This window comes from Narcine bancroftii, chromosome 1 (genome assembly GCF_036971445.1).
Source record: "Narcine bancroftii isolate sNarBan1 chromosome 1, sNarBan1.hap1, whole genome shotgun sequence".
Lineage (NCBI taxonomy): Eukaryota > Metazoa > Chordata > Chondrichthyes > Torpediniformes > Narcinidae > Narcine > Narcine bancroftii.
The window spans coordinates 360799145-360811885 of NC_091469.1; the positions used below are offsets into that span (position 1 = coordinate 360799145).

Sequence of the window (12741 nt, forward strand, 5' to 3'; positions counted from 1 at the left end):
AGGTCTGTTCAATCTTGTAGCAGCTGGTTTTGTACATTTGGTTGTGCATCATGCAGAACAATCATCAAAAGATATGGAAACCAGCAGTAATGTCTGTCTGAAGTTCCCTTTTATCTGTATTCATACAACATGTCATCCCTGATCATGAGAGATGGGAGGTGAAAGGATCCTGTGCACCCAACAAGAGCCCTTGAGATGGCTCAGGCCCAACATGATTGGGCATCAGCCTTGGCTAGGCCTAACCAAGCAGAGTTTACAGTGGCAACTCTGGTCAATGGGGTTAGTGTGAAGTAGTTACAAGGAATCCAGGGATCTGTAACTCTGTACTCCAACCACAATGTGTGGTGATCTGACCCTCAGTGGAACCTGCTGGGATTTAATGCCAAGCACAAGGTTTCCACTCTTCAACATTGTACTATATCGTCTCCTGGCTGGTGCAATGCATATAATTTTGTACAAGCAATGTCACATAAGGCAGGATGCAAGCTCACTCTCTGGGCCAGCTGCAGGAGGATTGGCAATTCCTCTGGTGGTGAACCTCCTAATGACTTTCAATGCTTCTAAGAGGTGTGTGACAGTGGTCAATGGCTGGTAGTTCCCAGCACTTATGCAAAGCTCTGTGGTTACAATGTCTCTGGTGATGTGGTTATTATACAGTATGTTTCATGTAAATCTTCACCCTTGAAGTTCAGGATAGTTGGCTTTGCACTTAATTTGTAAAATAATGTGCTGAGAGAATCAAACTTTTTAATTTGTAGGATATTCTTAGTGTTCAGTCATCTCTTTTATCTGCCAGCACCTTCCGAACCACTTCATTTTCTAGGTATGCTAGCATATGCACTTACTAGCTCTTCTGAAAATTTCCCCCTTAAGGATCTCTGTAATTCTTTCCCAATAAGCTCTCTACCTAGAGGTGGGGGGGGGGGGGTTACATTGAAGATTACAATAATTTCTTTACTACCCTGCTCCAGTTCAATAATCCTTGGATTAGAAGGTTTATCTTCCAAACTGTATGGATGAGCAGAAGAATTGCATTATTGCCTTGAGATATTTTGTTTTTTTGGAAAACATCAAATCTGTGTGAGCATCTGTATCAGATGGCTTTTCCTTCCCTACACCAAATGGTACCATTAAGTTCACTTGGAGTAGAAACAGGAAATAAAATACTGAATTGATGTAGTATATTTGTGAACAAATCTCCTGCCTACAAGTCCATGATAAATTAAAGTCCTGATTCATTGGTAAACCCTGAAGTTAAAACAGCATCATTGGAGTAACTGAACATTTTACCATATTTACAAATGAGAAACTTCGAAGTACTGATCACTCATAGGTGGCAATAAATGGATGTGTTTATCTGAAAACTATATCAAAACTGCTCTGTAAATATTGATAATGCAGCTGGCTAGCAACACAACAGAATTTTATGAAAAGACTTTAATGGAATTGTATCCTTATTTTAAAAAAAAACCCAATTCAGACATATTCTTTCAGTGATATTTCAGCAATATAACTCAACGTCAACTGGTTGAGCATCTTTTACAAGGCCATTACCATTACTGTTGCCAATCCTTTGGCATTCACTCACACTAGGCCTCACAATGGATTCCTTGCCAACCCAAGCATTAATGTCTCCCAGCAACAGCAGCTTATTGGAAGTTGCCACACTACCAATGGTGGTTTTCAGCTCACTATAAAATTCCTCCTTGACTTCACTGGGATTAGACAGAGTTGGGGCATAAACATTGACTATGGCGAGGTGGTGCTTTGCTTTCAGAGGATTTGATCATATACAGCAACAGGCTGGGTTGGTAGCTTTGCTGCGAGGCAGTTCTTGATAGCCAAGCACACACCAAATTCTCTTTTTTCCTCTTCAGGCATTCCAGACCAGCAGAATGTATACCCTCCCTGCTCTTCACACAGTGCACCCTCTCGAGATTCCTGGAGAGCCACAATGCCTACTCTGTGGCCCTTGAGCACTCAAGCAACAAGTGCAGAACATCTCTCTGAGCGATCAGAAATAGCATTGTCCAATAGAGTTCGTATATTCCATGAAAATTGCGATTCTTACCACTAACATTGGACAACCCGCAGCTATGGCAGACTGGCCAAGTTGATGTGAACAGGCTTTGTTTGAGCCACCTTTTCTAGGCCCTTCCCTTACTGTAGGGTGAGCAAGGCCTCCCTAAACAGGGCTGCTCAGACACAAAGGGTGCTGCCTCACTGGATCGCCACTCTGTAATCCACGTGCGACCACTCTCCCCCTGCCACCTGCATGCAGGCTTGTGACTACAGCTCCCAGCTGTTCAAGCTTACCACTTCGCCACTTGTCCATCACTATAGGACTTGGATGTGTTGAGGATACCCCACTCCTCAGAAAGGAACAGCATGTGCGTGAATGGATCTTAAGTGAGTAGGGAGTTGCACAGGTCCAGACCCGCCCTGTCGACATCCCCTCCCAGATCCAGCAGCTTGGTGACATCCAAGACGGCTGGGGGAAGTTCTGTTGCAGTGAGTGGGCAGACCAAGCTTTGATGCAAGGAATGCCCTTTCCAAGTTTCATGGCATATGTTTGCTAGATGGCTGTTGATCCTACGAGAGGGTTGATCCACCCTTTAACAAGTCATCCTGCAAGGTGTCTAGCCACATTCTGCACCAGGCAAGCCTGGTGGGGAATCCCTTTTAGTTGCCGACTATCCGAACACGTTGGTTACATGGCACCAGTAGCACTCAGACAAGCGACTTGACAGCTGACATATGATATCTCATTCATACGTAATAGTTTTCCTATATTAGACTTTATATATTTTCTATTTCATATTACTTTTGATTTATGGTTTCTATTTGTATATTATTGAAAAATATAATAAAATATTGAAAAGGAAAGAAAGGTCAAGCCCAAGTCATTGTTCCCTGCCTCAAAATCCATTCCCTGAATATTGTTTGACTTCTCTGTTTTTGAACAAATTAACGACTAAGCGTCCTCTTGGGCAGAGAATTTCAATGATTCAACAGCCTCTGATATTTTTCATCTCTGACCCAAAAGGCCATTCATTTTACTGTGAGTCTGTGTCCTCTTGTTCTCACCTCCCCAACCGGGCAAAATATCCTTCCTTCATCCAGCTATACAGCCCATAATAATGTTACATATTGCAATGAAATTTTTTTCACTGTAGAGAATCCTGCTCTAGAATACTCACTGCAAAATGTGAGTTGCTGGAGGCACTCAATAAGTCAGGCAATATCTATGGAAGCAAAGGCATGGATGATTTTTCAAGTCAAGATGCTGCATCAAGAACCGAGTTGTCGATCATCCCTTTGCCTCCAAAGATTGAGCTCCATTAGAGGCTTTTTTTTTGTTTGTTTGAGATTCAAGCATCTGCAGTCTTTTCTGTCTTCTATCTCATCCATTCAATCTCCAATCCTCCCAATCTGCCACCCAGGCTAGAAGCAACAAGAATGTTTCATGGATGACAGAGTAGAATGTTTTCAAGATACCAATTTATCCCTTTTGTGTGCAACCAACTCCATTAATATTTCACTATCTTTATCAAATAGAGTTTCTTTCCAAAAAGTGGTTACTATTTACAAATCACTGTTCTTGATTTGAACATTTACATTTTAAAAATATTCATTTTTAATATTAATTTAGAGATACAGCTCGGCAACAGGCCCTTCTGGCCCATGAACCTGTGCTGCCCAATTACATCAATTAACTACAAACTCTGTATATACAGTATTTTGGAGGGTAGGAGGAAACCCATGCAGGTCACAGGGAGAACGTACAAACTTCTCACTGACAGTGCTGAATTTGAAAACCACTGTTGACTCGTCATGTGCACAGTTTCATAACTCCAAAGGAAATGGGCCAATGACAATTTTTCTCAAGCAAAATATTTCAGTAACAATTGAGTCTAGAGAACTGATTCTCAACATTCTCTTCCCACTCACATAACATGTTAAGTCATCCCTTATTAATCACAGAGCACTGATAGCATAGGAAATACTTAAGGTGGTATGTAAGTGGAAAGAAAAAGGTTGAGAACCACAGCACTACACTAACTATGCATCCCCATCCTTCTCCCACAGTTTTAATAAATCATTATGCTGTTTGACAAAATTCGAGTTAGGTATTAAAAAAAAGTGAAAACAGAATAAAAGCAAGTAATAACTGAGCCTGCATGTGGTATTTTCTTCAAATTATAAATAACGGTTTATTAAAAAAAAAAGCAAGTATTAAAAAAGCTTTTACATTTTATGCAGCGAGTTAATCTTAGTTTAAGATGTGCACAAATTGATCTCATCCCCCATTTCAGGGCGAGTCATTTTAGTTCTATTGCAAATAATGGACGGGTTTTACTGAAGCTCCAGGGAGGACATCATCGACTTTCTAAAAATCAATTTCATGTTATTTTAATCTTAATTTTATTTTTACGTTACTTTTCACTTTAATCGGAATGAAAACTGTACAATGTTTATAAAGGCTATCAGGCTCTTGAACCTTCCTTTACTACCCTAACCATAAACTACTCCATGACCATAAAAAAGATCTATCTGAACTATTAAAACACCATTTTATTTTCTTGCACTTACTGCAACTGTGAATATTTATTTATTGATCTGTCCTTTATATTTATTATCTCTTTCCATACTGAGGCCATTTCATTTATACTATTGTAGATGCTCTATCTTACGCACCTGTTTTGCAGCAATTAAAGGTCTTTGTGCGTATGTCATTGTACTTCTGTGTATGACAATAAACTCAATCATTATCAATTCTTGAGACACTATCTGCAGCTATGATTATGTTATTGCCCATATTCCATGAGTATTGGTGAGGGGAATTCATTCAAATGAAACAACAAGCAGCATAGCATGCCTTACTGGGTTTCACAAATAAATATATGGAACTGTGAATTCTTTTTTTGACATCATTAATAATCACTGGCGTTGAATCTTAAACTGTAAGTTGTTATTTCCAAGATTGCTTCTCTTTATCCCTTCATGCACTGAATTTCTCAAGGATATATTTGGATCAATATTAAAAAAAATCAATGGATTTGAATTTTTCCCATTTTTACATTATCAGATACGCCATCATCCAATATTGAACTTTATGCTAATTTCACTGAGCATTGGTGTCATTTCTGCTTTTTCTATATTCTACCTCATTATTTATCATTTGAACTTTTAAATGGACCTCTGCTTTTGAAATTATTTTCATTTGCCACCTTTGTTCCTAGAAGTTATTAGAAACTATATGGAAACTGGTCTTAATTTATAATCCAATTTTAACAGAAAACCATGATATCACACAGTTCCCAGTTTCCAGGCAACGTAAAATCACACACAAGATACATTTCACATGCAAATTACATATCTGGCTCATGTTGATTAGCTATTAATATTTTTCTTGTATTCGAAGACTTTTGCAACTCATTGTAACATTCTGAAAATCTACAGTAATATTTAAATCAAAGTTTGACAAATGAGGCAGGACTTTACTTCATTGATCACCTGTAGTTACCTCATGTGATCAGATGCTTTAAATGACCAGTGCTGATAATGAGGAATGTCTCTATCAGGATGGATCAGGGCTACAGGTGTGGTGGGGGGTTTGGTGAGGCTACATATATGTTAGGCAGGTCTACTACAAGGTTAAAAAGAATGGGAACCCACTAACAGAACAGAGGAAGTCACAAAAGCCTACATCATCATGTCCCTAGCTGGAATCTGAAGCAAAATACAATTTTCTGGAGCAACTTAAATGGGTTAAGTAGCATCAGTGGTAGAAAAAGAATGGTCAGTGTTTCAGGCCGAACGTTTTTAAAATAGAGACTGGAGATATGGAGAAGGGAAGCTGGTGTAAAGAGGACAGGGTGGGAGCAGTGGGATAGGGACCAGTGTGGGACTGGTGAACGGGGAAAGGTGAGGCATAAAAGACAGAGGCAGAAAGGAACTTCCTCCTTACAAGAGACAGGGTGGTAGGAGGTGTCATCACGGTAGCTGTGCAAGTCTATGGGTTTATAGTGAATGTCTTTTGAGATAGAGAGAGTTGGAAAGGAGACAGTAGTGTCAGAAATGGTCCTTTATGGTGCTAATATTTATAACATCAAATGGCTGATTTTTCTTCCCCATAGTCATCAACCACTTAGCCACACTTAGGACTTCAGTGTATGGGTACCAAATGTACATGGTCAGATTTTGAGACCTCCATGATTCCTTGGTGATTTCACCAATGAATGGCAAAGTAGATAGATTTCTCTCATCTTGTGAGGAGTGGGCCAGGAAGTGGACTAATATTTTGCTGGCAATCTTCTCAGGTGTCACTTTCCATTCTCCCACAATTGTTTGAACTGAGCATGATTTGGGCATTATTTTTACAGTCGGAAAAGAAAGATCCTGGGCCATGGCTGGTAATCCTTCTGTTTCTATTTTGCGAATGTATAACTTTTTCACATCCTTAATTTATTAGAATGCTCTAAAAGGGTGTTCAAGCTCTATTTTTCTCGGTTATGTGAACAACTTCAAGGAAAAAAAAAGTTTGTAAGTTCAGAGGACTCCGTCTGCTTTGGTAGTGAGGTAGGGAGTGGTGGAACACTTTCTGTCCTACTTTTTCCTTAATCCTGGACAGTTTCTTCTCCTGAACAAAATAGGGAGTGTTACTAGGAGTTCAATAATGTGTGGTTGAACTGAATGTCTTCAGAAGGTACCAGATATCTTGTGTAAAATATAATTCAATCACTGGATAAGGATTTTTCTGTATTTCAAACTCCATGTATTCCTTGATAATTGGGGGAAAATAAACAATATTCATTGAAATATCTGCACTTGATATTTCAGGCCTACTTAATGTATGTAGAAGCAAATATATCCCTACGATCAAAGAGGACCTCAAACTGTCAGACAAATGGAGCAGTGCCCATTAAAGGAAGATAAAATGCAACTGTAATGCCATCTCTAATCATCAAGATCAAATTTTCTTCAGTCTCCAGGCTCTAAAGTAAATGCTTGTTATTCTCAGTTATTAAAAAGAAAATATAAATCTCATTAAATCTTAATATTTTATGTTAATGTATCATAAGTAAAATAATATTGAAGTTATTTGAAAGAACAAAGTCTCTGAAATTCATGATATTGTGTAAAATGCACTTGTAATTAAACCTTATAAAAATGCAAAAAGCAATTCCTTTACTGCTTCAGCTTATCAAATATTGATGTTCTTTCACAGCCTATTTTTCCAAATGAAAGATGAGAAAAAATTATTATAAATTCCAAAAGTAAATCCCAAATCTAACTTTCATGTAACAGTTTATTTTATAAGTCACATGCAAAACCCATCGTGTATTTGAAAGTGATCAATTCTCAAATCAAATTACTAGTAAATGTACATACATCAATGCAAAAAAATATCTTAACCTTCTGTGACTCTTGTGATAATTATCATAAAAATGTAAAAAAACTGTGTGCACAAGTGTATGTGCTGAAAGAGAAAGAAACATATTCAATGATTAAAATAACCTCATTAATGGATGAAAACACAAATCAAAATAAAATAATTTGCACTGAAGGCAATGTGAGCCACTGTTTCTCTGATTCAACAACAGTCTTGTTTTCTTTCGATTTAAGATTTAAGATTAACAGCATTGGTTCTTTTCTCTTTATGAATAAGATAAAAGTCTTCCTCTTAGCCAGTGCTTTGTCAAGCACCTAAACCAGTTCTACATCTTACCTGCACTGCCCAGAGGTAGTCTAATCGCAGCTTTAAGTCTAACTGTCTGGAGTGAAGTCCCAGAGCACAAGCAAAGAGCAGGATTGCCAAAATAGATTCAAATCCTCTCATGTAAAATGAGCCGCCTCTACATGAATCACAGAACAAGGAAATAAATTCTTCAAAACATTTCAGAATCAGTTATCCAGATGAAAATCACATACATGACATTTAACTGAAATCAATGACTTCAGAAAAGAAAGTTTATTTGAATAAATCAGAAGATGCTATCTGTCAAAAATACAGCTGAATTATTGATGAAAAATAAGCATTCTTCTATTTACTTTATAGAAATTCTGGATATAATGTTTTAATATGTAGCTGACTGACATACACTAAGCACTTCTTTGTGAGTAAAAAAATTAAAGGGTTTGAATGAAGATGATCAGTAAATTTCTTTTATAAGATGGTAGTTATAAGGATACTGTATTAAAAAGTTAAAATATTGTATTTTCAGCAAACTATTCATAAGAATTCAAACAAGAATTACCATAAGATAACCCAGTTAGTGCAGGGAAATGCTATGTTACACAATGAAATTTCTAGCCCAAACTATCCGACTAAATGAATTGAAAACCCGATGACTAAACACAATTGGATAGTTTGTTCCACACAACACATTTTTGGATATTCAGTGGCAGTATTTACACTTTGATAGCTTTGGGCACATTTGAGTGATGATAATTGGCATGGAGAGGACAACTGGCATCATTCTTGCTGCTTTCTACTGAAAAAAAGTGACTAAATGTGCAAGGCTTTAAATCTGGAGGCAAACATGCTTCTGGCTACTTAATCTTACACGAGTCCCACTGCCAGGCAGCTCGTAGAACATCGAGCATGGAATGGTGCAGCACAGGTACAAGCCCTTTGGTCCACAATGTCTGTACCAACCAGGATGTCAAATAAATTTATTCCATCTGCCTGCACATGATTCATATCACTCCATTCCCTGTACATTTATGTGCCTTTCTACTATCATACTTTCTCTCACCTTAAATCTATGTCTTCTCATCGTTGGCATTTCCATCCTGCGAAAAAGACTGTCTATCTATGTCTCTTATATGTTTATAAACTCTCAACCTTAAATGCTTCAGAGAAAACAACCCAAATTTGCTCTATCTTTCCAAACAGCTCATACCTTCTAATCCAGGCAAGATCCTGGTGCAGTAGAAATTCACCTTCTCCAAACTCTCCATATCCATCCTTTAATGTGGTGACCAGAGTTGCACATAATGTTGCTCCTAATCAAAGTTTTATACAGCTGCAACATGTCTTCCTGACTTGTATTTGTGATGCTCTGATCCATGAAGCAGGCATGAATTACCATCCTACCTACATGTGTTGGCATTTTTAGGAACTGTGAACTTGCATCCCCAAGATCTGTCCATCCATTAGAACCAGAATTTATTGTCATAAACATGTGTCAGGGAATTTGTTGTTTTGTGATAGCATTACTGGTGAGAAGAGGGCATGACTTGGATGGTGAAGGTCCTACATTAATTCAGCAGTGAAGGTGCTGATCGGGAAGGGTGTATTAGCATTAATTCTGTGCCTTTTTTGCTTCCTGACATCTATGCTCAACCAAGATGATCTAATCACTGTGGGAGATGCCAGCAGAGGACAATATGCACAAACCTATACAAAATAAAAGGCAAATTTCTTCTCTTGAAGAACACCCATCAGTGAACAAGACAGCAATGGTAAAGCTGTGCTTCGTGACAATAAGAACCTGAATTGCTGATGAGAAATCTCACAGCAAGATGCCGCATGCAGCACCACTTCAAAAAGGTCAGCATGGTTAGCGCAGTACTATTGCAGCACCAGCGACTCAGGTTCAAATCCAGCTCTGTCTGTAAGGAGTTTGTGCAATCTCCCTAGGAACAGCTTGAGTTTTTCTGTGTCCTCTGGTTTGCTCCCATATTCCAAAATGTACAGGTTTGGTAGGTTAGCGCAGGTTTCAGGAGGTGGAAGGGCCTTCTACCATGTTCAATCATTAAAATAAAAAAAATATATTTTCTTCTTACATAATTGAGGGATATCCAGTCTTGAGTGTTAAATATAATACTCATCTCAATTAAAATATGTAAATGCTTACCCCATTGTTCTTCTGAATCCACTCATCTCAAAAACTACTATATACAAGATAGTAACAATGAGCAGGAGGATCATTTTTGGTAATGAAGATACACGAAGAAATATTGCAAGACTTAGCGTTCCAACCACACATGCGAGAAAAGCATAATGAGCTGCATCACAGGGCAGTTCAGTCATAGTCTTATTAAGTCCATCACGAGCAACAATAACAATAGATGTGCTGGAGTTGGTTTTCCATACCCAAGGCATGCAGCCAACCTGTGCAAAACACAATAAAGTAACAAGCATTGGTGTATTTTCATGAAATGTCGTCGATACGAATTAGAACTGCAGTTCAGTAATATGTACTGTTCCTCCTTTAACAAAATGCTCGACTCTTTTAATATTTTAGTCAGTCTTCATTTTACATATGCAAGAATGAACTACTGCATTAATGATACATTTATTGGTTAAAAAAGTGCTTAAAAACATGAAAAGCTGAATATCCCACATTTCTGCAATGGATGGATTTGATTAACCCTGTAAAACAACAAGGTAATTCATTGATAAAGTCAAATTGACCATGAAGCAATCTTTTCACCAAGATCCTCATCACTTGATGAGGCAATTTCAGGATTGGTGGATGTGTACACACCTTAATTCAGTGAAGAGTAAAACAAATATTCATGGTAAATTTCAACTTGAATTCCTCAAATTGAATGAGATAAATCACTAACGAGTTCTCTAGCTAATGGGTGATTTATTCGGCAACATCCTGCCCAACAGTATACTGCCCCATAATGAGGTTAAAACATATACCCAAGATGACAGTGACAGGGTGACTGATTAAGTCACAATCCTTTGCAGATATTTGGAAGATATGCCTCAGTGGTTGTGCAAGGCGCAGTAGTAATTGTATTTGTACACAAACTCTGTTACATAGCGGTTTATCTGTCTTCCTGGTAAAGAAATGACTATTGATATGTTCAATTCTTCAAATACAGCTCTTCTCCAAATACCACCGGAGCATACAGTGATGCCTGAATGGATGGGTATGACAGGTAATTTGATGTTTTATTTGAATTACACAGTTATTTTAATGTTAGAACATTTCTCTCGTATGATTTTTCACTTTCTCTATTCCTCTTCCAAACTACAATGTGATATTTAACATGAGGAAGTCCAAAAATTACATTTCACAGATAAATTAGTAAAGAAAGTAAAATAGGTTCATGATGTGAAAATATGGTGAGAAAGGAGAGATTTAAGAAGTGGAAATCCAAGATACATTAATGTTTCTTTTCTGATAAATGACACAGGATATCGAGTGGTGGTTGTTGTTGAATGTCATTCCCTTTTATCTGAAATAACTAGTAGTTGAATTATCTCAATTTATTGGTGGAAAAATCCAGATTTTCAGATTCTCATAAATTACATAATCTTGTGGAATCAAAACATTTTAAACAAAGGCCTACTCAAGTAAGGAGGTAAATCAGCTAGTTCCTATATATATATATATATAATTTTTTTTTTCATTTATTTTTTTTTTTACACATCCATTGCATTCTGGAAAATTACACTAATTTTCCCAGAACATATGCTGTGTAAAAAGCTTGGATTCGGAATGGGTGTGCCATTCCAGTTCCGACATTTTTCATCCTACACCACTTGTTATTTTCCTGGAACTGCATTCTGGGACCAACATGGGTCAAAATGTAACCATAATTTCATTAGTATATTCATAATCTTCTTAATACTGCCTGCTCTCTCCCACGGCCTGCTGTCCCAGTGACTCACTACCTGCACTCTCCTGCAGCCCGCTGTCCCACTCTGTCCCAGCGGTGCACTGCCTGCTTTCTGTTACTGTGGGCCACTAAGCCTAACCCTGAAACTAACCCCATACCTTACCCTATCCCAAATCCCACACCTAACCCAAACCTTATCTCAAATCCCACACCTAACCCGAACCCTATCTCAAATCCCACACCTAATCCGAACCCTAAGGTGTGAATACAAGGTCACCCACTATGCAGACAATAAGCTTATCCTAGGACTTCAAAGACATGATTGACTGATGTTTTAAAAGGAATAGGATGGGGAGGGAGGGGTAAGAGGAAGTAGTATTATTGGTCAGGGATAGTATCACAACTGCAAAGGGAAGGAAGATTTGGAGGGAGTATCTGTTGAGTTGGTGTGGATGGAAGTCAGAAATGGGAAGGGAGCAATCACTGCATTGGGAGTAGTCTTTTTGCACCCAAATAGCCCTCAGGACACTAAGGAACACATAGGCAGACAAATTTTGGAATAGAGCAGAAATATTTTTGTTGTTAGGGGAGACTTCTACTTCCAAAATATTGACTGGCACTTTCTTACTGTGAGGGGTGGAGGGGGAAGAACTTGTCAGGTGTATTCAAGAAGAGTTCCTAACAAAGTATGTGGACCAGCTAGTTAGAACAGAGGACATACTAGATCAAGTATGAACCTGGTCAGGTAACAGACCTCTTAGTGATGGAGCATTTCAGTGATAATGGCCTCATCCTCCTAAGTTTTAGCATAGCGATGGACAAGGATGAAAGCAGTCAAAATTTTTGAAGTGTTTGATTTGGGAAGGGCTAATTACAATGGGATGAGGCAGGAACTAGGGAGAGTAAATTGAGAGCAAATGTTCTTGGGAGAAAGCATAGAAGTAATGTGGAGGAAGTTTAGGGGCAAATAGTGTGGGATTCTAGATAGGTTTGTTCCACTGAGACAGGGAAAAGATGGTAGGAAATGGGAACTGTGAAGCAACTAGTTAAAGAGGAAGAAGGAAGCATACATTTTTGAAATGATCCAGATCCCTCTTCAAGCTTTGAAATTTTTACTCACTGACCAGTACGCCTCCAACTTTTGTGTCATAT

At 38.2% G+C, this 12741-nt stretch overlaps 1 protein-coding gene and 1 long non-coding RNA gene across 4 annotated transcripts in view; one reads left to right on the top strand and one right to left on the bottom strand.

The window, feature by feature from the left end:
- Positions 1-12741, top strand: part of LOC138752655 (uncharacterized) — a 104421-nt gene that overhangs the window by 70850 nt on the left and 20830 nt on the right. For both annotated transcript variants that reach the window (XR_011350818.1, XR_011350812.1), the window contains exon 3: positions 10849-10905. This is a non-coding gene — a long non-coding RNA (uncharacterized lncRNA). The remainder of the gene's footprint in view (positions 1-10848; positions 10906-12741) is intronic.
- LOC138752637 (adenylate cyclase type 1-like) overlaps positions 1-12741 on the bottom strand; it is a 288403-nt gene that overhangs the window by 66091 nt on the left and 209571 nt on the right. For both annotated transcript variants that reach the window (XM_069915391.1, XM_069915395.1), the window contains exons 12-13: positions 9867-10123; positions 7733-7859 (exon numbers count right to left, since the gene is read on the bottom strand). In XM_069915391.1, the coding sequence (XP_069771492.1) occupies positions 7733-7859; positions 9867-10123 (384 nt within the window). The remainder of the gene's footprint in view (positions 1-7732; positions 7860-9866; positions 10124-12741) is intronic.